We start from the raw sequence: 26,252 nt of genomic DNA, 5'->3' as shown, positions 1-26,252 counted from the left end.
GAGAAAATGAGAGAGATAAATAGGTGGAGAGAAGGAAGAGAGTTGCTCTGGGAATGGTTTGAACTGTGGCTTCCAGACATTTATCATTGTGAGCCAGAACCCGAACAGACCCCTGTTCCACTATGCAATGTAGAGATTATGGAATAGCAGAGGCCATAGGGATCTATGGGAAGCCATAGAAACATTGGTTCTCTGCTAAATGTAATTTAGGAGTAACAGAAAGTAGTACAAATTGCTGAATAATGTCACGTACAGACACCTACACACACCAGTCAAGCCACCTATACCACCTTTTTCGCATCTGTAAAACATCAAAGGCTTTTGCTACCCTCTGAAATCAATTATAAACCACAATTTAAAAATCAAATTGGAGGGGAATGAGTCAAAAAGGATCTCTGCCTCTACTGTACCGCTCTCTCTATCTCCTTCGCTAAACCACAATATCTCCTTTACACTAAGTTCAATAAATCTGCTGGGAGCCACAGCTGATTTAGATGGCTTTTATTCCTGTTCCATTGTGAATATGCAACTAAATCATAAAACAAGCCCCACACACTCACGAATCACCAAGGTAGGGAATTCAATTAGGAGGACAGCAGTGAATGCATGTACTGTATGTGCGTGTCAGGGTTTTAGTTAGCCGGTAGTAGCCGGGTTTTGGCCGATAAATAAAGGAAAAGAGGATAAATGAAATTGGCAACGGCCAATTGTAAACAAAAAAAATCCCATTACAAAATATGAAAGCCCTTGTTACATCAGCCAATGTCACAAAGAACTATACAGAAACCCAGCCTAAAAAAAAAAAAAAGGAAGAAACCTAGAGAGGAACCAGGCTCTGAGGGGTGGCCAGTCCTTTTTTGGCTGTGCCAGGTGGAGATTATAACAGTACATTGCATTTTAGCCTATTCATTATTATTATTTTTTTTACCTTTATTTAACTAGGCAAGTCAATTAAGAACAAATCCTTCTTTTTAATGATGGCCTAGGAACAGTGGGATAACTGCCTTGTTGCTGCTAAAGGGAAATATATTTCCATGACCGGTCATGCTTATCGCTCTATAGGTTAATTAGCATAATTTAGTTGAATTGTGTGTGTGTGTGTGTATTTTTATTATGATTTTTATTTATCACACGTGCACAGCACACAGATACAGCGCCTAGTTTGAGCGGGAAATCTGTCAGACAGCTCGAGAGCTGCTGCTCCAGCTGCCATTGCTGCTGAAGGTAAAATGTGTTTTCAAAACAATTCTACACTGAGCAAAAATATAAAACGCAACATGCAACAATTAATAAGATTGTACTGAGTTAGTTCATATAAAGATATCAAACTATTTAAATAAATAAATTAGGCCCGAATCTATAGATTTTATATGACTGGGAATACAGATATACTGTATGTCTGTTGGTCACAGCTCATGCAGCATGACATCTCCTTCGCATAGAATTGATCAGGCTGTTTATTTTGGCCTGTGGAATGTTGTCCCAGTCCTTTTCAATGGCTGTTTTAAGTTGCTGGATATTGGCGGGAACTAGAATACACTGTTGTACATGTCATACACTGTCATATGCATCCCAAACATGCTCAATGGGTGACATGTCTGGTGAGTATGCAGGCCATGGAAGAACAGAAACAATTGTGTACATATCCTTGCAACACGGGATGTGCATTATCATACTGTGCATTATCAACTTGTTCTCAACTGGCCTACCTGGTTAAATAAAGGTGAAAGAAAATACAGGATGTATATAAATTTGTGCACAAAATTTGAGAGAAATACATTTTTTTTTTGCGTATGGAATATTTCTGGGATATTTTATTTCAGCTCATGAAACATGCAAACAACAGTTTTGATGGCCACGATTAAAAATAACTTTTTTTTCTCAAGTGGTAATTAAAGCGCACTTCCCATTCAAGTGCTTAGGAAACAGTAGGCAGGCTTCAGCGTGTCACACACAACACTTTGAAATGTAAGTATTTTGCAATATGCATTTTGAAAACATATACTTGTCTTGCTTCAAATTAGCAGAGCCAAAATCTGTTTCTATAAATGTGGAGGCAAATATGTTATAGACTTTTACATGCCATTGAAACAAGTAGCCTATATCTCTCATTTTATTTTGGTTTTCAGATCAACTTTCTTTTATTTTCCAGTAACCAAAGGCACAATCCTAGTCATCCATGCTATTTGTTGCATCTTTAGATCTCTCATCTTTAAATTTCTAATGGATATTTTCAACTCTGTCACATGAAACCGCTTGCATGTGCAGTGCGCTTTTGACAATGGTGTTTTCCTGCTAATTGCATAATGGAATAAATATTTGCTCATAGCCTACTGCGTGTGGGCATTGCTACGCAGCTATAATGTGATCTGTTGCATCAGCCTCAATGCTTTTTACAACTATTTTTGATGTACTGGTTGTATGAATTTGGGATCCACAAACTGTCCCAGAGTCTGTTTAGAATAGGCAATTTCTTTCTCACACAGAATGACAAGCTGACCAATAGAATACAGTAGGTTAACTTTTCTATTATGGGGGATAGAAGATTGACATAGGCTAGGGATATTCAAATCACATTTTATTGGTGACATACACGTGATTAGATGTTATTGCGGGTGTAGCGAAATGCTTATGCTTCTAGCTCCGACAGTGCAGTAATATCTAACAAATTACCAAGCATATACCAAATACACACAAATCTAAGTCAGAATGAATTAAGACTATATACTGTACATATGGACGAGCGATGTCAGAGAGGAACGGACTAAGATACAGTAGAATAGTATAGAAAACGGTATATACATATGAGATGAGTAATGCCAGATATGTAAACATTATTTAAGTGACTAGTGTCCCATTCTAGTGGCCAGTGATTTCTAGTCGATGCCTACAGCCTCTAATGTGCTGTTTAATAGTCTGATGGCCTCGAGATAGAAGCTGTTTTTCAATCTCTCTGTCCCAGCTTTGATGCACCTGTACTGACTTCACCTTCTGGATGATAGGGGGGTGAACAGGCAGTGGCTCGGGTGGTTCATGTCCTTTATGATCATTTTGGCCTTCCGGTGACATCGGGTGCTGTAGGTGTCCTGGAGGGTGGGTAGTTTGCCCGTGGTAATGCATTGGGCAGACCGCCCCACCCTCTGGAGAGCCTTGCGGTTGCCGTACCAGGCGGTGATACAGCCAGACAGGATGCTTTCAATTGTGCATCTGTAAAAGTTTGTGAGGGTTTTAGTTGCCAAGCCAAATTTCTTTAGCGTCTTGAGGTTAAAGAGACTCTGTTGTGCCTTCTTCACCACACTGTCTGTGTGGGTGGTCCATTTCAGTTTGTCAGTGATGTGTGCGCTATTCTTTACTCGTCATGTTGGCTGAGGAAAAGTAAATGTGGACAGTTATTTAGTATGGTCAGGGCGTGAGTTGGGGTGGGCAGTCTGTTAGTTTTTCTATTTTTCTATTTCTGTGTTTGGCCTGATATGGTTCTCAATCAGAGGCAGCTGTCTATCGTTGTCCCTGATTGAGAACCATATTTAGGTAACCTGTTTTCCTTTGTGTTTTGTGGGTGGTTATTTTCAGTCTTTGTGTGTCTGCACCAGATAGAACTGTTTCGGTTGTCACTTTGTTGTTTTGTATTTTTGAAGTGTTCAGTTTCTTATTAAAAAGATGAACACTAACCACGCTGCGCTTTGGTCCACTCCTTCTTCCACAGACGACAGCTGTTACATACAAAGTGTGCATCTTAATTCGGTAAGGACATACACCGTTGCATCGTCGAGTTGCATGTTGTGTTAAGATGAATGACCTTAATCTAAATGTGATTTCTGTCAATCTGAGTACCGTGGCTGGACGCCATAATCAGGTTACGCACCCAATGCATATGGGTCTGGTAAATTTCTCAGATGTCTGGTAAATTATAAATGCTGCCGGGTCAAACGTCCACATGCATGGCGCCACATTTTCCTTACAGAAACCCTGGCTTGTGTGTGTCTGAGGTGAAGATGGCCATTAGATGACTGGGGACTTCACACCATGGTGGCCTCCATCTTTAATCACTTTTCCCTCCTTTCCTGTGGTGGCTGTGCAGTCATTCCTCATTGAGAAAGAGAGGAGGAAAGATAGAGAGGGGAAGAAAAGATTGATGAAGGATGATTGTGATGAAATCAAATTTACATGGGAACAACAAGAAAATAACAAAAAAGAGGAAATGTAAAACAATCACTTATTAAAAGCCTAGCTAAAAATGTGGGGTTTTTAAAAGTTATTTAAAAGCCACAATGGTGAGATAAGGAGGGGTGGAGGAGTGCAGCACCTCGTTAAAAGCCTCACTGTGACAGAGGCAGCTGCTGTGTGTCAGTGAAGATGGCTGTAGGTGGAAGATGACAGAGAGAGACAGACAGAGAGAGAGAGAGAGAGATATTTGGCTAGAAATTTAAGAGGAAATTATATCTTAATAACAGAGAAATGTTCTCCTGTGTGCTACCTATATCCCCCCACTAGAATCTCCATACTTTAATGAAGACAGCTTCTCCATCCTGGAGGGGGAAATCAATCATTTCCAGGCCCAGGGACATGTACTAGTCTGTGGTGACCTAAATGCCAGAACCGGACAAGAACCTGACACCCTCAGCACACAGGGGGACAAACACCTGCCTGCAGGTGACAGCATTCCCTCCCCCATATGCCCCCCTAGGCACAACTATGACAACAAAAACGGGTCACAACTCCTGCAGCTCTGTCGCACGCTGGGTATGTACATAGTCAATGGTAGGCTTCGAGGGGACTCCTATAGTACGTACACCTATAGCTCATCTCTTGGCAGTAGTACTGTAGACCACTTTATCACTGATCTCAACCCAGAGTCTCTCAGAGCGTTCACAGTCAGTCCACTGACACCCCAGCAAAATCACAGTCTACTTGAACAGAGCAATACTCAATCATGAGGCATCAAAGCTAAAGGAACTGAGTAACACTAAGAAATGCTATATATGGAAGGAATGCAGTTTGGAAACCTACCAAAAAACAATTAGGCAACAAATTCAACAACCTTGAATGAGCTACAGGACAATATAAAAAACCCTCCAACCCAAAAAAAGCATGTGGTGTTGTTGGTATCCTCAATGAAATCAAATATACAGACAACAATGGCTCTCAAGAGAAGACAGGCTATGTGCACACTGCCCACAAAATGAGGTGGAAACTGAGTTGCACTTCCTAACCTCCTGACCAATGTATGACCATATTAGAGACACATATTTCCCTCAGATTACACAGACCCACAAAGAATTTGAAAACAAACCCAATGTTGATAAACTCCCATATCTACTGGGTGAAATTCCAGTGTGCCATCACAGCAGCAGGATTTGTGCAACCAGTGAAGAACAAACACCATTGTAAACCCATATTTATGCTTCTTTATTTTCCCTTGTTATACATTGTTACAACACTGTATATATATATATATATTACATAATATGAATTTTTTTACGTGTTCACGCTACAGGTTCCCCAAGGGGTACCACACCCCCCCGCTCAACTCAACCGTGGCGAGCAGAATGCAAAAATATTCTTAGAAATATTTAACCTCCACACATTAACAAGTCCAATAGCTCAAATGAAAGATAAACACCTTGTTCATCTACCCAGCGAGTCAGATTTCTAAAATGTTTTACGGCGAAAACATAGCACATATGTATGTCAAACCACCACAAAGACACAGACGATATGTAGCCATTTTGTCGAACAAAAGATGCAATCACAAACGCAGGATTAAAAGAAAAAATAATTCACTAACCTTTTGAAAATCTTCACCAGATGACAGTAATAGGACATGTTACACAGTACATTTATGTTTTTTTCAATAATATGCCATTTGTATCCATAAATCTCCGTTTACATTGACGCCATGTTCAGAAAATACAAAAAAATGTCCGGAGAAATTATAGATAGCTCCGCCAGATAACGCCAGATAACAGCAATACACATCATAAACTTTGACTAAATATACATGTTCTACATATAGTTAGAAAGATACACTGCTTCTTAATGCAATCGCTTTGTCACATTTATTTTTAACGTTACAGAAATCGTTCACTATTCAATAATCTGAGACGGCATAAGCAATATTTCTCCGCTATGTTGGAGTCAACAGAAACACAAAATTACAACATAAATATCCCTTACCTTTGATGGTCTTCGATCAGAATGTAGTGGAAGGAGTCATACTTACCCAATACATCGTTTGGTTTCAAGTCGTGTGTCTTTGTATTAGCATATGCTAACAGCTTCAGCTGAAATGCATCCAAAATGACTTCTGGTCCCGAACAGTTGCGCATCAAAACTTCAAAATTATATATTATATGTCGACTAAACTGGTCAAAAGAAGTGCAGAATCAAGCTTTAGGATGTTATTAAGGTACAAAACAATTCTCAATTCGACCGGACAAACTGACTTCTTCTCATGCAAGTTGGAACAAAGGGAACTCTGTGCCCAACGCGCGCCTGAAAGTGCATGTATTTTTTCTCGCGACACTCACAATTTTGCCTGTCAAAGGGTCAAAGCTCGTGAGATTTGCACAATTAAACGCTCTACTGAAAGAGGATATCTCGTGGAAGACATAGACACTGTTCCCAGATCCATAGCTGGTTGGGAAGGGTGGGGACGATGACGTCAAATTTGGCCCAACTTTCTGTATGACAAAACTAGTTTGGGAGATTGGCTGCCCTGTGAGTTCTGCTATACATACAGACATAATTCAAACGGTTTTAGAAGCTTTAGAGTGTTTTCTATTCAATAATAATTATTATATGCATATATTAGCAATTTTGGACAGATTTCTTTTCAGTTTACTATGGGCACGCAATTCATCCAAAGGGGGCAGTATTGTCCCGAGCCTTATTATTTTGAAAATTCTGTGAGTGTAATGTTTACTGTTAATTTTTATTGTTTATTTCACTTTAGTATATTTTCTACCTCACTTGCTTTGGCAATGTTAACACGTTTCCCATGCCAATAAATCCACTTGAATTGAATTGAGACAGAGAGCGAGACAGAGAGAGAGCGAGAAAGAGGACCACAGGGTCCCTTTTGATGCTTGTGCTGCTCTGAGCATGGTGCTGAGTTCAAAGGCGGATTCCTATATCACGTATTACAGAGATGATTGATGTGGTGGGAGAGAGGGGAGGGCAGAATGAGATAGCGTAAAAAAGAGATGTTGAAATATTCCTGAGTCAGGTCTTCCACATGTCTTCATCCGCAAACCAGACACGGTCTATAGTTCAGTGTAGCCCTGCCTTTTTCCTGTACCAGTTAAAGGCTTCCTTTTTTAAATGTCTCCAATAAGAGCTGATATCATAGTGGAGGAGACAGTGGAGCCAGCTGGACCTCAGATCGCTCTGGACTTTGATTAAACGAGGCCACAGAAAGCCTGGGGTCCTTCCTGTTGTACTGAGACTCTGGAGCCATAGTTTGGCCCACTTAGGCACAAAGCGAGAGATGGGAGATGCATTATTCAACAGGCTGGCCAGGCGGCCTATCAGAGAGTGTTATTACCAGCTGGCCTATCAGAGAGACTTTTATTCCTCTTGTATTTGGATGGCGTCTCAGACAGAGGTGTAAATCCTACATCGGCTGTCTTTAATGAAGAAGGTTGGGATAAAACACCTCAACAACCTTTGGTTTGTAAATTGAACTCTGTGATCCCTCAAATCTCAGACTGCTTTCTGGGTAACAGGAATAGTCCCTCTCTAGGAGGAAGTGGCAGATTGCATTGCTGGAGAGCAGAGGGGGAATTAGATATTATGATAAAATGAAAGCCCATTGACAGAAGGATGTGGATAAACATTATAAACCTTTCCTTACAGTCAGACTATAGCATTTCTCAGTTTCTTTCAGCTCTTGAGTTTCTTGCTTACAGCTCCCTTTTTTCTCTCCCTTTCTTTACTCTTTTTAAACCAAAAACAGCTGGCCTTGACTGGTCTACTTTATATCAGTGTTTTAGGTCATGAACTGGGACTAGGAGTGTTTGTATTACGTTAAGTGTCACAAAGTATAGCAGGGCAGGGAAGCTACCAGTATCCCGATACTCATTAGTATCGTGGCAAGTAAACAAAACATGAATCGGATTTAACTTCTTTAGAAATTAAATCACTGACTTGTAATCCAGAGTCACATGTATTTATTTTCCAAGCTATAGCACACAATATTTTACATAGAGCAGGTTTTTAAAAGACCAAAGAATTTGATCTGCTTCATGTTTTTATGAAGCTGGGCTGAGCTGAGCAGAGAGGTAATAATGTTACAGTAAAAGATTGCAACTACAAATTGCCTCAAACAATTCAAAACAGCAGAGGGAGCACCCTCTATCCACATCAAAGGGACAGCAGTGGAGAAGGTGGACAAACTGAAATGGTCCACCCACACAGAGTGTGGTGAAGAAGGAGCAACAGCGAATCTTCAACCTCAGGAGGCTGAAGAAATTTGGCTTGCCACCCAAAACCCTGACAAACCTTTACAGATGCACAATCGAGAGCATCCAGTCGAGCTGTATCACAGCCTGGTACGGCAACTGCACCGCCCTCAACCGCAAGGCTCTCCAGAGTGTGGTGCGGTCTGCACAATGCATCACCGGTGGCAAACTACCTGCCCTCCATGACACCTACAGCACCCATTGTCACAGGAAGGCCCAAAAGATCATCAAGGACATAACCACCCGAGCCACTGCCTGTTCACACTGCTACCATCCAGAAGGTGAGGTCAGTACAGGTGCATCAACGCTGGGACCGAGAGACTGAAAAACAGCTTCTATCTCAGGGCCATCAGACTGCTAAACAGCAATCACTAACTCAGAGAGCCTGCTGCCTACATTGAGACCCAATCACTGGCCACTTAAATAAATGGACCACTAGTCACTTTATACAATGCCACTCTAAATAATGTTTAGTAATAATGTTTACATATCTTACATTACTCATATCACATGTATATACTGTATTTTATACCATCTACCTTGCCTATGCTGCTTGGCCATCGCTCATCCACACAATTCCATACTTACATGTACATATTCTTTCACTCCTTTAGATGTGTGTGTATTAGGTAGTTGTTGGGGAATTGTTAGATTACTTTTTAGATATTACTGCACTGTCAGAACTAGAAACACAAGCATTTTGCTACACTCACATTAACATCTGCTAACCATGTGTATGTGACAATTAAACATTGATTTGATTTGTAACTCAAATTGCCTTCCAACAGACTTCTTCAATGGTTCAAAATGTTTTGCTTGTTATGCAATTATGATTAAAGTACAACCCATTTTACCACTTTCGTAAAGCTAAAAGCATGAGCTGCCTCAAGTAAGAAACATATATTTTAATCTGTGACAGATATGGTCTTCCATACAGAGACATGTGAAATGATAAAATAACTTCACTTACGAATTTTTCCATACCAAAATCTTAGCGCAAAGTGGTGCAGCATGTACAAACTAAAAAAGTTTTGAATCAAATCAAAAATAACATGTCTCTCCTACAACAGCACTGCAGGGAGACAACATTAACTCTATCTGAGCTACTAGAATCCAGTCTATTCCTGTGGGGCTGCTATATTCCCCAGGCTGATAGATCGAGGAGAAACTCATCACAAAGAGCTAATTGTTCATCTTCCCTCAAGTGTGTTGTGTCTGGTTGGCTGAAAACACTGGCAGCTGTTTCCTCTGTTCTAGTAGAAAACAAATTGGGATACGAGACTCTCCCTCTACCTTCAGATAGGTGACAACGCACAGCAGCTAGCGTTAGCCTCAAGCTTTAGAAAGACATTCTGTACACAAAGTACTGAAATGACTGCTACCTTTAGAAAGGACAGAAGCCATTTTGTTAATTTAGACTGATGTCCGTATCCTCTGGCAATTCCACTTCCTCAGGTCCCATACTTTATGTATTCAGGATGGAGAGAAATGCTGCATGCTGCACCGAGCCCTGGCAGTCCAGAGGAGGAGGGATGGCATGTGCTGAGAGGAAGAAGAAAGCACTGATGGGACTTGGACAGGAGATGGAAGGAGAGAGAAGGATGAAAGAGAAGGAGGGGGAAGGAGCCCTGGTTCCCTCCTCCTCTAATGAATCCATCACTGGTACAGGTGGAGGAGAAGAAGGCTGGTGTTGGAGAGTTCCCCGTGCAAAGGAATTACCTTTCTGTTCCAAATGTTGTTTGAATGTTTTATAAATGAGGGGGGAATGTTAAGCTGCAGTATTGAATATGAAAAAGGGCATTGACCAGGACAGGCTTAGTCTTCCTCTGTAGAAACACCTTAGTTTCCTAGACAGTACTGAATGTGTCCGTCCCAAATGGCATCCTATTCCCTATTTAGTGCACTAACGTTGACAAGAGCCCTATGGGCTAAATCAAAAGTAGTGCACTAAAGGGAATAGGGTGCAGATGACATCAATCCGAACTGGATCATTGAACTGGATTTACAAGGTGTCATATATTAGTTCCACATACAGTCTCTCAATTACGGGCCATGAAAGACATTGGTTTATGCTGTCACATACAATGGTGCCCACTGTGGCTGGGTAGGTTATTTCAATAATGAGACTGTGGCAGACTATAAAGCAGTACCCTGGTGTGTGTCTGAGTATATACCATGTAGTCTAAACACAACCATGTCTTATCTCCAGCCATCAGCCAGTGTTAGTCATATAATCCTGAATGTGACTCGATGCCCTCACTGTCACAGAGACCATAATATCCTGCTGTAGATCTGAGAGAAGTGCTTAGGGCCTGGCTTTAGTTAAGCCAGCCATATCATTCTCTATTATCTTTACATAGCAATGTATCTTCATGTAGGCCTACTTTAAACACAGATCAGCTCTGACAGGGAAGGTAGCCACACCTTATGTATCTCCTTTTAAAAACAGCACATCCCCTGCCAACATTCGTATGAAGAGAGTGACCCAAGTGAACACAGAGCCTTAACTCGAAAGTTCATGCAAATGCCTCTGACATGAGTGCGTGGAGGTCCGAGTAACACAGAGGATCTTAAGTTTCTTAAGGCTATGGCATAGTGACCAGTGTGTCAGCAGAACCGGAGCAGAGGAGATCCGTCACAGGGAGGCAAGCGGAGAGAACGGGACCTGGGTCTCACAGACCCCAATGAACAATGGCAGACAGCCCTCAGCAGATCCATTACACTGTGTGAAGATTGTATGGAGAAGGCTACTGATCTTTAGAGAATGTACATAAAGGCCCAGCGCAGTCAAAATGCAGTTTCCCCCGTGTTTTATTGCAACATGAAACTAACATTGTAAATGTTTGGGAAAAAAAGTGTTATTTCCAGATAGTTTCTGATTGAAAATACAATCTACGCAGGACAGACGACATATCGACAGACATCAATCACCTTGAAGTGAATTGCTTAATAGATCCATAACAAAGAGAGTTCCAAACCTCTCTTCTAAGAACATCTAGTTCTCCCCTCCCCACTCAGACCACTCACTCCCAGACAGTCCTATCGAAATTCTTGTTTAATAAATAGTTTTTGCTAAAAAGCTACTTAACTGTTACCCAGAAATGATTTGAGATTGATATAAAAACATCTGCATTGGCCATTTAAGCGAAACAGGTGATCTTTCAAAGAAAATAGCAGCTTTACACAGCAGCTCAGCCACATGAGGTCTCACATTAGTAGCTCACATTAGAGCACAGGAGACAGGGAGACACACGGAACATGTGTTTGCAGCACTGACAAACAGTAATGTATTCAGGCAACAATGTTTCCACAGACAACAAGGATGGATGCACTCATTCAAACACAAATTCATAGCCACACACATGCAATATTGTGTACATAAAATAGACCACCCAGCGACAAACAACTATTTTCTGTTATCTCCCAAACACACTATTGTCATCCATGCAGACACCACTGTGATTCTTTGCTCCTTGCTACCCTTCACACCAACACCAGTCTGTTGTGAGCTGCCTCAATACCAGGAGGAGAGGACCACCCTGCTGCTGTATGATTCTACTGTTCATCTCCTCTGCACGTACCTTCCACACCCTGGGAATCAAAATGTATTCAGCACTGCTCTGCTAATACTCGCTAAAGGTTAATGCACACGGGATTGGATTGGAGAAGGCTAAATTCACATCTGCTATTTGCAGTATCAGTGCCTTTTTTCACACATTAACATTTTATGGATTCAATGCATTCCACACATATGATAGTAATGTGATTTATTGCTCTTGTAAAAGGCCTGACAGAGACATGGCTTTTGAGGAGCAGATGATTCTTGATTCTTTGATTCAATTCAATGCTGTTGTCAGGGCAAAAGCCTTGATATAGAAGGTGGTTGAAACACATTCAACAAAAGTCACCAACAGTTTGATGTATCCCATGTCAAAAGATACTCCCAATAACAGGAAGCCTGAGTGTACCTGTGAAGGAGTGAAGCTCATTGATGATGTCACTTCCCTGAAAATACAGTAGGTGTCAAATCAAATTTTATTGGTCACATACACATGGCTAGCAGATGTTAATGCGAGTGTAGTGAAATGCTTGTGCTTCCGACAGTGCAGTAATATCTAACAAGTGATCTAACAATTCCCCAACAACTACCTAATACACACAATTCTAAAAGGGTTGAATGAGAATATGTACAAATAAATATATGGATGAGCAATGGCCGAGAGGCCTAGGCAAGGTGCAATAGTACATTATTGTATTCAGTATATACTGAATAGTATATACTGTATTCAGGCTATTATTTTATTATGAATGGAGGTACGTCACTCGCCGTGGAAGTCGAAGAAGGCGTCCTCTGGCAGCGGGGGTCTCCATGGAGATGTTGAGCCTGGAACTGACATGGACCAGAAACAGCTTTGCCGCCCTGGATCCAGAGGTTCCGGCGCCTTTGTCCTTGGTGGCTTCCCAATCAAGATCGGATTCGGTCCACGGTTCGGTCTCCCTCTCCGGTGGCTTCTACATCGGGTTCTGCTCCTCGGAGCTCCCAGCCTCACCAGACTGTGAGGCTGCCTGAGACACCGGCCCATTCAACATCACCAGCTGTCATCATAGGCAGCTCTATGGTAAGAAACATCTCGGTCCCCAAGTAGAAAACCCTGTGCTACCCAGGAACACGAGTACAGGACATAACAAGGCTGCTTCCAACTGTTCTACCACAGATGCCGGGAACTGACACTGCCATAGTCTATGAAAATGGATATTAGCATTAAAAGGTCCAGTACCATCGTTGGGCTGCGGGTGTAAAAGATTCAGCAGACGGCTGGCATTACACATCTGGCTAAAAGACTACTGCAGCTCTGCTGGAGTCATTTTTATGGATAACTTTGACACCTTCTGAAACAGAAGATACTGATGGAGTCCATCCAAATCATCTTGGCTTCTGGACTCTGTCCACACATTTCAAGGCTGCGTTGAAACAATGACTGGTAAATGATCCGAGACCAGCTCAGTTAATTCCTACCATTGTTACAATGAGTCGTAATAATGCTGCATCAAATGTACATGATCTTAGGGGCATTGGCAAACACAATGTATGTCATTTCATTTATGTACCCCTAATTGCACCGAATACATCTGTTTATCCTACAGCTATTGTAATCAGTAATCATGAGCCAATAAACCAGAGTTACACTCTTAGCACCGAGGCGGTGTGCAATAGTAGGAAGACCACTTTATGCAGTTCACCCTGCACTATCAGCTCCAATGTAAATAACATGAGTAAGTCTACCTCTGATAAGCTTCCCAGTAAAGCGTTAAAAACAATCAAGCAACCCAGAAAAGTGCTAAAAATTGCCCATATTATCATATGTAGCCTAATAAACAAGGTTCATGAAGTCAGTAACTTGCTTGTAAGAGATGACATGCATATTCTCTGAAACACACCTAGATAATACCTTCGATGGTATAGTGGTAGCAATACATGGTTATAACATCTACCGAAAAGACAGAAATGCCAACGGAGGCGGTGTTGTGGTCTATATTCAGAACCACATTCCTGTGAAGCTTAGAGACGATCTAATGTTAAATACAGTCGAAGTAATATGGCTACAGGTTCATCTGCCTCACCTAAAGCCCATTTTTGTGGGAAGCTGCTATAGACCAAGTGCTAACAGTCAGTATCTGGATAATACTGTATGTGTGAAATGCTTGATAATGTATGCGATATCAACAGAGAAGTATATTTTCTTGGTGATTTAAATATTGACTGGCTATCATCAAGCTGCCCAGTCAGGAATAAACGTCAAACTGTAACCAGTGCCTGCAACCTGGATCAGGTTGTCAGTCAACCTACCAGGGTAGTTACAAACAGCACACCATTTAAATCATCAACATGTATTGATCAAATCTTTACTAACGCTGCAGATATTTGCTTTAAAATAGTATCCAAATCCATAGGATGTAGTGATCACAATATAATAGCCATATCTAGGAAAACCAAAGTTCCAAAGGCTGGGCCTAATATAGTGTATAAGAGGTCATTACAAGAAGTTTTGTTGTGATTCATATGTTGATGATGTAAAGAATATTTGCTGGTCCGTGGTGTGTAATGAGGAGCAATCAGACGCTGCACTTGATCGATTTATGAAATTCCCTCGGATTGATGAGGAATTGAAAAATGGTATGGTTGAGAGGGATGAGGCAAAAGGTATGGCAAATAAGTCTGGCTGCACAACAGATTGGCAAATGCACTGCAAATTAAGAAATCAATGTGACTAAACAAAAAAATAAAAGAAAAAGAAACAAAGATGAATGATATTAAGAATGACAAGGGCGGCAGCGTAGACTAGTAGTTAGATCATTGGACTAGTAACCGAAAGAAAACCAACATGGCTCCTTCATTCGTAGAATCAGATGGCTCACTGATATGGCAAACTACTTTAATTACTTTTTCATTGGCAAGATAACAAACAAACGCAACAAACAAACGCAACAAACGCTTACACTACTCTACACATCCAAGTACTGTATATCGGACAAAATTATGAAAGACAATAATAATGTACTTTTGCATTCTGTAAAGTCAGTGTGGAAGAGGTGAAAAAAATATTGTTGTCCATCAACAATGACAAGCCACAGGGGTCTGACAATCTGGTTGGAAAATTACTGAGGATAATAGCAGAAGATATTGCCACTCCTATTTGCCACATCTTTAAGCCTACAAGAGAAAGTGTTCCCTTAGGCCTGGAGGGAAGCTAAAGTCATTCCACTACCCAAGAATAATAAAGCCCCCTTTACTGGCACAAATAGCCAACCAATCAGCCTGTTACCAACCCTTGGGAAACTTCTGGAAAAAATGGTGTTCAACCAGATACAATGCTGTTTCACAGTAAACAAATTGACAACAGAATTTCAGCATGCTTAAAGGGAAGGACACTCAACAAGCACAGCGCTTACACAAATGACTGATGATTGGCTGAGAGAAATTGATTGTGGGGGCTGTCTTGTTAGACTACAGTGCAGCTTTTGACATTATCGATCATAGTCTGCTGGAAAAAATTATGTTTCATGGCTTTACACCCCCTGCTATAATGTGAATAAAGAGTTACTTGTCTAACAGAACACAGAGGGTGTTCTTTAATGGAAGCCTCAAATGTAATCCAGTTACAATCAGGAATTCCCTAGGCCCCTTGGTTTTTACATTTTTTACTAACAACATCCCACTGACTTTGAGTAAAGCCACAGTGTCTATGTATGCGGATGACTCATCACTTTACACATCAGCTACTACAGCGACTGAAATGACTGCAACACTCAACAAAGAGCTGCAGTGAGTTTCAGAGTGGGTGGCAAGGAATAAGTTAGTCCTAAATATTTCTAAAACTAAAAGCATAGTATTTGGAACAAAACACTCACTAAACCCTAAACCTCAACTAAATCTTGTAATAAATAATGTGGAAATCGAGCAAGTTGAGATGACTACTTCTTGGAGTAACCCTAGATTGTAAACTGTCATGGTCAAAACATTGATGCCGTACTAGCTAAGATTGGGAGAGGTCTGTCTATAATAATGGGATGCTCTGCCTTCTTAACAGCACTATCAACAAGGCAGGTCCTACAGGCCCTAGTTTTGTTGCACCTTGACTACTGTTCAGTCGTGTGGTCAGGTGCCTCAAAAAAGGACTTAGGACAATTGCAATTGGCTCAGAGCCTGACCGGAACATATCCCAGTCCGCATGATCAAAACAATCTTGACGCGTGGATTCCGATTGGTTAGACCAGCATTGAATGGTTCTTGTCACTTGTACATCCTGTTTGAGTTTCTGCCTATAAGACGGTAGGAGCAAGATGGCGTTGTGGTTGGACTTGCCGAAGGAAGGGTCTGGGAGGGCTTTGCATGCATCGCGGAAGTTTGAGTAGTAGTGGTCGTGGGTATTGCCCATGTGCGTAGTGCAATCAATATGCTGATAAAATTTAGGTAGCCTTGTTCTCAAATTTGCTTTGTTGAAATCCCCAGCTACAATAAATGCAGTGAACTACTGTTCATTTTGTTTGTATGAAAAGAATGCTTCACAATTAACCAACACCATTCTAGCTTATCCTCTGCATCCCCAACAGCTATACAATATAAGTATGTTATTTTGGTCTTTTGTGGGCTGGTTGGTTATATAAAAGACAGCATGAAGAATTGTCATGGTGCGTGTATGGAGGACTGTAAACTAATCTTAGCGTGTTTGCTAATGAAAGCAAGCTAATGTGCTGAAATATTCAGTGACTCCATTCTACCTGGCCCAAGGCAAAGACATAATACTGAATTCACTGCATTTCCTTTTATACCTTCCTAAATAGGTCACAATAAGCCAACGCCGTGCTGGGTATTCTCTAACAAAGTGCTGAGTGGGCAGACTCCCCTTTGCACTAACTTTCCAGACGTTTCGAGGGCTGACTTATTAATATCGTCATCATAACAACTAAAAGTATTTGGTTAAATTACATTAATTACAAGGTGTTGAATGGACATGAATTCAGTTTTCTTTCTAGCTGTGGCTACTAATACAGTGGCAAAGCCATTCAAACTAAAGAATTCATTATTAATTTACTTTGCTAAACAGTTGCAGTATCTGTTAAGTCAAATGGACCCCCATTAGTGCTCTGAGATAGTCATTCTGCTGCCTGCCATTTAGAAGTTTTGTGGTTTAAACCAACACACGGAGTAAACATTCTGTTATCAACACTGTTTGAGTCTTGGGAACTTCTTGCTCCCTAAATGATCCCCCCCCCATCACCAGAGGAACAGTGTTCCTGAATGTATGTGTTTCTAGGTCTAATGAATTGCCATTAACGACTGTAAACCCACATGGCTGGTAACTTTTCTGAGCTGCATCTTCTCTCCTCAGAGAGCTGGAAGACTTGACTGTGTCTCGTGATGCTAGTGAACATTAATGCCACTAAATATACCCAGCTCCAGATGCTGCAGATTGTCACCATTGTGCAGGTTTTCCATCAGAGAGCAGAATCATGTCACCCCGCAATAATATACATAATGCCAATGTTATGAAAGGCTGTTGGAGACTAGAGCTGTTTTTAATTGTATGTCATCATTATTTAATGTTCTGTTGCTAAGCAGGGGCACATAGAAGCCACTTCTGAGGTTTAGTGAGGTGTGACTGCTGTCTAAACCAGCACACAGCGCAAGGTTTTAGTGTGAAAAGTCTGTTCTTAAAAACACCATACTCTGATTAGTCACTATCCATCTATGACTCTCTCTACTGCTAAGATTCTGTAAAAGAATGAGTGGTCATATTAGATTTGTGTGCAGAGTCTTTGATCTAAATCTCTGACTGGCTGTACTCAAACAGTCAGACAGGTTTAACATTCTATTTTTAGCATAGACAATCAGCCTACTATTTAGAACGCAATTACCGGTATTCGGAAACGGCCATTCACACAGGTTTTCACTATGACCAGTACTTAATGTGAGCTGATATTGTATTGTGTCGCTCTCTGTGGTTTGGGTATATATACAGGACAATACAAACACTCTCTGTTATTCACTCACTCAATAGGCCTATAGCCTATACAGTACACCCACTGAAATCCCACTGAAGTCCAACAGAGGTCTTCAAGGTCTGTTAGACCTTAGATACATAACCATAACATCTGATTCTTTGTAAGTGAACTTCGGATAAACTCACTGCTTCAAAATCTCAAAATTACCAATTTATGGGGACTCACACAATATCCAGTCCATAGAAATAAATTATATGAATTACACAATTAAGACCAAAACATGCATTGACATGCAGCACACTGAAGAGCATATACTGAGGCAAGAGTGAAAAATGTTTTTAAACTTTTTTGCTTTGCATTTTAAATTGCAAATGTCTGCAACTTTGTGTGCTGCTATCTTGGCCAGCTCTCGTAAAAGACAGTGTTAATCTCAATGAGACTAACCTGGTAAAATAAAGGTAAAATAAAATAAAAGATAATTGAAGTGTATTCATTCTACTCACTGTATTTGCTCTGTGGCTCTACTCAATTTCAGTGCATCTGTTAATCGACATTGTAACATTGTTCTGCATAAACACTCAATTTCTTTTACGTACACATCTAACATATCCGTTGTACCTGCAATCTAAACCTCCTCAATGTCTTCAGGTCTAGTTCTGAGTTGGTAATGACACATAATAATGAGATGAAATGAACAGACATGAATGAGTGAGAACTCAAACTCACTAAGGTCATTTGTTTAAAATTGTGCACAGAGACGAAAAAAGAGCGGTTCATAACACTGACAATTAATCCCGACTAATTAAGGTCATTCAAGACAGCAGAGCACATACAGCAACACCTCTGTCTTAAGACCCTCTTCATTCTACTTGTCATAATGCCATTAATTAGCGATGCGTTCCTTAATTAGAATGCACACAGTCACAGATTTAAAATGAAGTGTAATTTAGTAATGAGAAGTCAACAAGCGAATAAGGGCACGCGCGCACACGCGCGCACACACACACACACACACAGAACATTGTTTTCCGTGCGACAGGTCACTCACTCCGTGAGAGAAAGCTGAAGGCACTTCTGTGCTTTGATTGGCAGGTGCTGTGACATGGTAACAGCCAGCCTAAGGTGTGAGAGCTGCAATCATAGCAACGCAGAATCCTGTGGCTTGAGACAGACGGCCCTGACCTCCACAGGACTAACTGGCAATAAGCCCCTCAGGATGGAAAACATGAAAGCGCCTCTACCAAGTCTCTACCTCACTTTAAATTACTCCCCCAGTCACAGGCTCACAGTATAAAATGTATTGGTACTACTGATGTACACCTTGTCAATTATCATAGTTTATTGTACCTGGAGGTAGGCTGGGTCTCTTCCTCTTATTGCGGTTCTCAGCTCCGTTTTCCAGAGGACAGTCTGACACCAGTGGCCCGTTGGAGTTGCTGAACTGCAGGGGCTCGTTGTTGGAGGACGGGTCAAAGGATAGCGGATTCAGTCCTGAAACACAGAAACACAACAAGCAGCCATGTTAAACCAGATGGACCATAGCTCTACAAACCACGACAGAAACACAACAAGCAGCCATGTTAGACCTGATGGGCCATCAGTTATAGATACTATTGTGTAACTAATTCACAATACAGTGCCTTGCGAAAGTATTCGGCCCCCTTGAACTTTGCGACCTTTTGCCACATTTCAGGCTTCAAACATAAAGATATAAAACTGTATTTTTTGTGAAGAATCAACAACAAGTGGGAAACAATCATGAAGTGGAACGACATTTATTGGATATTTCAAACTTTTTTAACAAATCAAAAACTGAAAAAATGGGGCGTGCAAAATTATTCAGCCCCCTTAAGTTAATACTTTGTAGCGCCACCTTTTGCTGCGATTACAGCTGTAAGTCGCTTGGGGTATGTCTCTATCAGTTTTGCACATCGAGAGACTGACATTTTTTCCCATTCCTCCTTGCAAAACAGCTCGAGCTCAGTGAGGTTGAATGGAGAGCATTTGTGAACAGCAGTTTTCAGTTCTTTCCACAGATACTTTCGCAAGGCACTGTATATCCAATTCAGTGCAGAGTACATGTTGGCAACAAACTATTTAATACGTTATGTGAAGGAGAGAGCACAAGGAGAGAAAAATGTATATCATACAGTGTTTGACTTCCATTGGGGAAGTCTAAACTAAATAAAAACAGGCAATTCTCCCAAAGACTGTGGAAATACAACTATATTCAACCATAAGTAAAACAAAATGTTCCCTATTTAACAGTCAGGAGTTCAACAAACTAAAGAATAATAATTATCCCCTTTTAACGTTGTTTCACTTCTTCAAGGACACACATTTGAGACCCCTACAAGTGACAGTACTACAGTTGAAGTCGGAAGTTTACATACACCTTAGCCAAATACATTTAAAATCAGTTTTTCACAATTCCTGACATTAAATTCTAGTAAAAAAATCCTGTTTTGGTCAGTTAGGATCACCAATTTATTTTAAGAATGTGAAATGTCAGAATAATAGTAGAGAGAATGATTCATTTCAGCTTTTATTTCTTTCATCACATTCCCAGTGGGTCTGAAGTTTACATTCACTCAATTAGTATTTGGTAGCATTGCCTTAAAATTGTTTGACTTGGGTCAAACATTTGGGTAGCCTTCTACACGCTTCCCACAATAAGTTGGGTGAATTTTGACGCATTCCTCCTGACAGAGCTGGTGTAACTGAATCAGGTTTGTAGGCCTCCTTGCTCGCACACACTTTTTCAGTTCTGCCCACAAATGTTCTATAGTTTTGAGGTCATGGCCACTCCAATACCTTGACTTAGTTGTCCTTAAGCCATTTTGCCACAACCTTGGAAGTATGCTTGGGGTCATTGTCGAATTGGAAGACACATTTGCGACCAAGCTTTAACTTCCTGACTGATGTCTTGAGATGTTGCTTCAATATATCCACATACTTTTCCTACCTCATGATGCCATCCATTTTGTGAAATGCACCAGTCCCTCCTGCAGCAAAGCACCCCCACAACATGATGCTGCCACTCCCGTGCTTCACGGTTGGGATGGTGTTCTTCGGCTTGCAAGCGTTTTTCCTCCAAACATAATGATGGTTATTATGGCCAAACAGTTCTATTTTTGTTTCATCAGACCTGATGAGGACATTTCTCCAAAATAATGATCTTTGTCCCCATTTGCAGTTGCAAATCATAGTCTGGCTATTATATGGCGGTTTTGGAGCAGTGTCTTCTTCCTTGTTGAGCGGCCTTTCAGGTTATGTCGATATAGGACTTGTTTTACTGAAGATACAGATTATTTTGTACCGGTTTCCTCCACATCTTCACAAGGTCCTTTGCTGTTGTTCTGGGATTGATTGGCACTTTTCACATCAAAGTACGTTAATCTTTAGAAGACAGAACGCGTTTCCTTCCTTAGGGGTATGATGGCTGCGTGGTCCCATGGTGTTTATACTTGCTTCCTATTGTGTGTACAGATGAACTTGGTACCTTCAGGCGTTTGGAAATTGCTCCCAAGGATGAACCTGACTTGTGGAGGTCTACAATTTTTGCCTGATTTCTTTAGATTTCCCCATGATGTCAAGCAATGAGGCACTGAGTTTGAAGGTAGGCCTTGAAATACATCCACAGGTACACCTCCAATTGACTCAAATGATGTCAATTAGCCTATCAGAAGCTTCTAAAGCCATGACATCATTTTATGGCATTTTCCAAGCTGTTTAAAGGCACAGTCAGCTTGTATGTAAACTTCTGACCCACTGGAATTGTGATACAGTCAAATAATCTGTCTGTAAACAGTCCAACCTAAGTGTATGTAATCTTCCGACTTTAACTGTATGTCAGAATCTACAGATTGTTGTGTCTTTCTGTTCAGGGGCCCAATTTATAACCGGTGCGTTTTCAAATGAATTGTGTGTGTGCGCCATTTTTGAAAACTGCACAGGCAAAAACATAGAGATTTCTGAACTTGCCACACACCATGTACACATGTTTCCAATTATAAATTAGACCTGTCCTTAAATTGTGTTCATGTTTACAAGCATTATAACTCCATTTGGAAAACGCCCTCCATTCACCATTTATATGGTGACAATAATGTATTTTATTTGATGTATAATTTGGAACAATTCGAAATAGGTTACATCAGTTTCTATATGAAAGAGCAATGGCAAATTTGATCACATTTCTGTATAGCTGCGAGCAGAATATTTGGCAGTGATTTTCTAAACGTGCATTCTGCCTATAGCATGATTGATTGTATATTCGAAACAATTTAAAAGTAGACGAAATGCTACAACCCACACATCTATGCAAAATATGAATTGTGGTTCAATCTTTTGTTTATCAATAAATGATTGTGTTTCTATCTCCTTCTTTGGTATAGGCTCTGAGATTAAAGCTAGGCTATACTGTAGCCTACCCATACTGTCAATTTACTGTAGTTGGCAGAATGTTATAATCTTTTGCAGTAATTTATATCTATATCTATCTATATCGACTTTTCCCCCAACCCAAATATACTGGATTGTCTAGGCCATGCTACTATTTTTTGTATTATTACAGTAGGCCTACTTACAGTAGCATAGGCCTACTGCAACATCACATATCAACTGTTCACCTGTTAAATTTGACTGAATATTATAAACCATACTGACTATGGGATTGAAAAACCTTAAATACCTTCGGGAAAGTATTCAGACCACATTACTTATTCCACATTTTGTTACATTACAGCCTTATTCTAAAATTGCTTAAATTGTTTTTTCACCCCTCATCAATCTACACACAATACCCCATAGTGACAAAGCAAAAACAGTTTTTTAGAAATGTTTGCTAATTTATAAAAAGTAAAGCACTGAAATATCACATTTACATAAGTATTCAGAGCATTTACTCAGTACTTTGTTGAAGCACCTTTGGCAGCGTTAACAGTATTGAGTATTTTTAGATATGACGCTTACAAGCTTGGCACACCTGTATTAGCGGTTTCTCCCATTCTTTTCTGCAGATCCTCTCAAGCTCTGGCTGGGCCACTCAAGGACCACTCAAGAACCCACTTCTGCTTTGTCGTGGTTGTATGCTTAGGGTTATCGTCCCGTTGGAATGTGAACCTTCTCCCCAGTCTGAAGTCTGGAGCACTCTGCAGCAGGTTTTCATCAAGGATGTCTACGTACTTTGCTCCGTTCATCTTTCCCTCGATCTTGAATAGACTCCGAGTCCCTGCCACTGAAAAACATCCTCCCAGAAGGGCCAGGTTTCCTCCAGATGTGACTCTAGGCATTCAGACCAAATAGTTCAATCTTGGTTTCATCAGACTATTTCTCATTGTCTGAGAGTCCTTTAGGTGCCTTTTAGTCCTTTAGCTGCTGTCATGTGCATTTGACTGATGAGTGGCTTCCGTCTGGCGACTTTACTATAAAGGCCTGATTGGTAGAATGCTGCAGAGACGGTTGTCCTTCTGGAAGGTTCTCCCATCTCCACAGAGCAACTCCGGAGCTCTGTCAGAGTGACCATCGGGTTCTTGGTCACCTCCCTGACCAAGTCCCTTCTCCCCCAATTGCTCAGCTTGCCTGGGAAGCCAGCTCTAGGAAGAGTATTGGTGGTACCACACTTCTTCCATTTAAGAATGATGGAGGCCACTGTGTTCTTGGGGACCTTCAATGCTGCAGAAATGTTTTGGTACCATTCCCCAGATCTGTGCATTGACACAATCCTGTCTCAGAGCTCTCTGGACAATTCCTTCGAACTGATGGCCTGGTTTTTGTCTGACATGCACTGTCAACTGTGGGACCTTATATAGACAGGTGTGTGCCTTTCCAAATAATGTCTAATCAATTGACTTTACCACAGGTGGACTCCAATTAGGTTGTTTTAGCTGTGTCATTATGGGGTAGATGGTGTAGATTGCTGAGGATTTTTTATTCTAAAATGTATTTTTTTTAAAGGCTGTATTGTAACAAAATTTGGAAAAAGTTAAGCGGTCTGAATACTTTCCGGAGGCACTCTAGAACTCTCTCAGAGTGATTTGGCTATAGGTACAATAAAATGTGAGATGCACTTGGTAATTTGTTGTTTTGCATATTTCGGGAATATGCACCCATCACAGCCAGAAAAGGTGAAGAATGTATTCTGTAATGGTTAGGAAAATAAAATAAATAGGAAATAGATTCCTATGTCTAACTATTTTAGATTCTAAAATTAAAATGCATAGGTTTTTACTCTTTTCACTACGGCAAATGGCTGCATTTTTGTTTATGTTTTCAGTTTTAATGAATAAGCGAGTCATAATTTGCACAACATGTTTACTTGCCAGCTTGCAATACAATATTTCAACCTACAGCAGATGTGCGTACTTATAGTCTAAAGTTTGTGGGGATGTGAGCCTTCTCAACTCAAATATAAAAATACAAAAAAATGCTCACTTTTGCATGAAAACTGGTGCACGCACATTTTGGGGTACTGTACGTATGCACAGTTTATAATTGAAGCCACTGGTCATAAGACAGTGAGGACACTAGGTAGCATCTCCAAACTAATCCAGAAGTTTAATTTCCATCCCAGCATATTTCTGTCCTGAGAGTAACAACGACAGGATTAAAACACAAAGACCACCATTAGTTAAGAACCTAAGACACAAAATCTTAATATAATTATATTAAATTATCTAAAGTGAGTACAGGCGCCGATATAGAAATGGGCCAATCTGTCCAACAGCTACAAGCAGACAATCCTTTTTCAAAACCAGTCCTTCTACTTTTCTGACCGATAGCGTCTTCCAAAGGATAAAGCAATAAGGAGAGTAGAGGCTGATAAATTATGGAAACAATAACAATGAGAATATAATCCCAGGAAACAAACACGTTAACTTGTGTTCCGACCCTAATATATCAGGGATTTCCTGTTCCAAAATTGGATTTGTGTTATTTATAATTCAGAACAGGGTCTGGGAGAGACAAGGCCTATGCTCATGAAAAATGTATCACTTCTCTTGGTTTACACTTGTTTTGCTAGGCCTTGTTGTAGTTAGAAAACGGAATCTCTGAAGATGGAGAATAGCAAACTTGTCTTTAACAGAGAGTCCATATCTGCTCTGCAGTAGAAACGGGTTGGAACCTAAATGAATTCCAACATTTAAAATAAAGTTCTGAACTGGTTCGAACCCCCAAATAAGTATCCATTTATATCATTCCTTTTCGTTCCTTTTTCGACCTGTGAACAGTTTTTTACATTTTGTTCATTAAATTACTTCCCCAATCAGTGCGCTTAGAGCAGGAAAGCTTGTTGTTTACATGAGTGATGGACAGAAAAGTGTAGCCTATGTGTAGAGAGAGCGAGAGAGGGTTGAGGAACAGGCTTAAAGGGCTAGGCATTTTGTTATGACATGCATTATCTGAATTAGGTCCACAGAATTATACCTAGGAGGAGCAGCTTAAATGTCCTTTGAGCTAGCTAGCTAACAAGCTTGTGTGTTCAGAGCGCCACCAGAATAACTAGGCCTATAGTATCATTAACGATCATAGAAAAAGTTTATCCATTCTTCGCTAGCTAATTAAAAACCTCTCTCCTTATCAGATAGCCTAAACACGCACTGGCAAAGATTTTCAGCTTGCAGGCAGATGCTGGAATACATTTCTGAGTGACAGAGTGAGGGTTTTGCACAGGCACTCTGTTGCATTTTTTGTGGGACAGGTTTTCCATGCATTTAATATAACGTTTTTATTCCGGAACAGTATGGATCACTTTCGTTTTCGGTTCCGTTTCTGTTTAGTTCCGTTTTCAGTTCTATTCCCTGAACCGGTTGCAACCCCTGAGTAGAAACACACAGGGCTCAGAAGACAGACATATACCGCAGGACACCATCAGATCCCTTATATCCTTCAATTACTTGATGTGTGTGTGTTCATGTGCATCATTTACTAGAATCATTTCTAGAGCATTTCCACTCTGCTATGGTTATTGATTAAAAGCAGTTGTACGCGTGTGAACGTTCATGCCCAAAGCTTATGTTATGGTGAACGGAGGCCTTATATGGTCTTAGAAACAAAAACGTATTTGAGGGTACGGAGGATGAGCTGAGGTGGAGAATTGGTCACTGGCTTCCAACCATATGAAGAATTAGGCATTACTATTCATCTTTGTGTGTTTTTAAGTGCTCGGGACAAGCAAGTGACCGCAGCTGTATGCAGGACATACAGGGACAAGCTACAGACGAAATACAAACCACAGCCCCATACTGTTGAAGTCCTGAAAACCTGTGGTAAAGTGATTTGCTGAAC

General features: G+C 40.7%; 1 protein-coding gene across 1 annotated transcript in view; it reads right to left on the bottom strand.

The window, feature by feature from the left end:
• The window catches only part of LOC135545982 (ecto-NOX disulfide-thiol exchanger 2-like), a 289,160-nt gene that overhangs the window by 189,348 nt on the left and 73,560 nt on the right, over positions 1–26,252 (bottom strand). Inside the window, exon 2 of the mRNA XM_064974014.1 lies at positions 19,311–19,454. Within this exon, the coding sequence (XP_064830086.1) occupies positions 19,311–19,454 (144 nt within the window). The remainder of the gene's footprint in view (positions 1–19,310; positions 19,455–26,252) is intronic.

This window comes from Oncorhynchus masou, chromosome 9 (genome assembly GCF_036934945.1).
Source record: "Oncorhynchus masou masou isolate Uvic2021 chromosome 9, UVic_Omas_1.1, whole genome shotgun sequence".
Classification (NCBI taxonomy): domain Eukaryota; kingdom Metazoa; phylum Chordata; class Actinopteri; order Salmoniformes; family Salmonidae; genus Oncorhynchus; species Oncorhynchus masou.
This window is presented reverse-complemented; position numbering and strand designations above follow the sequence as displayed.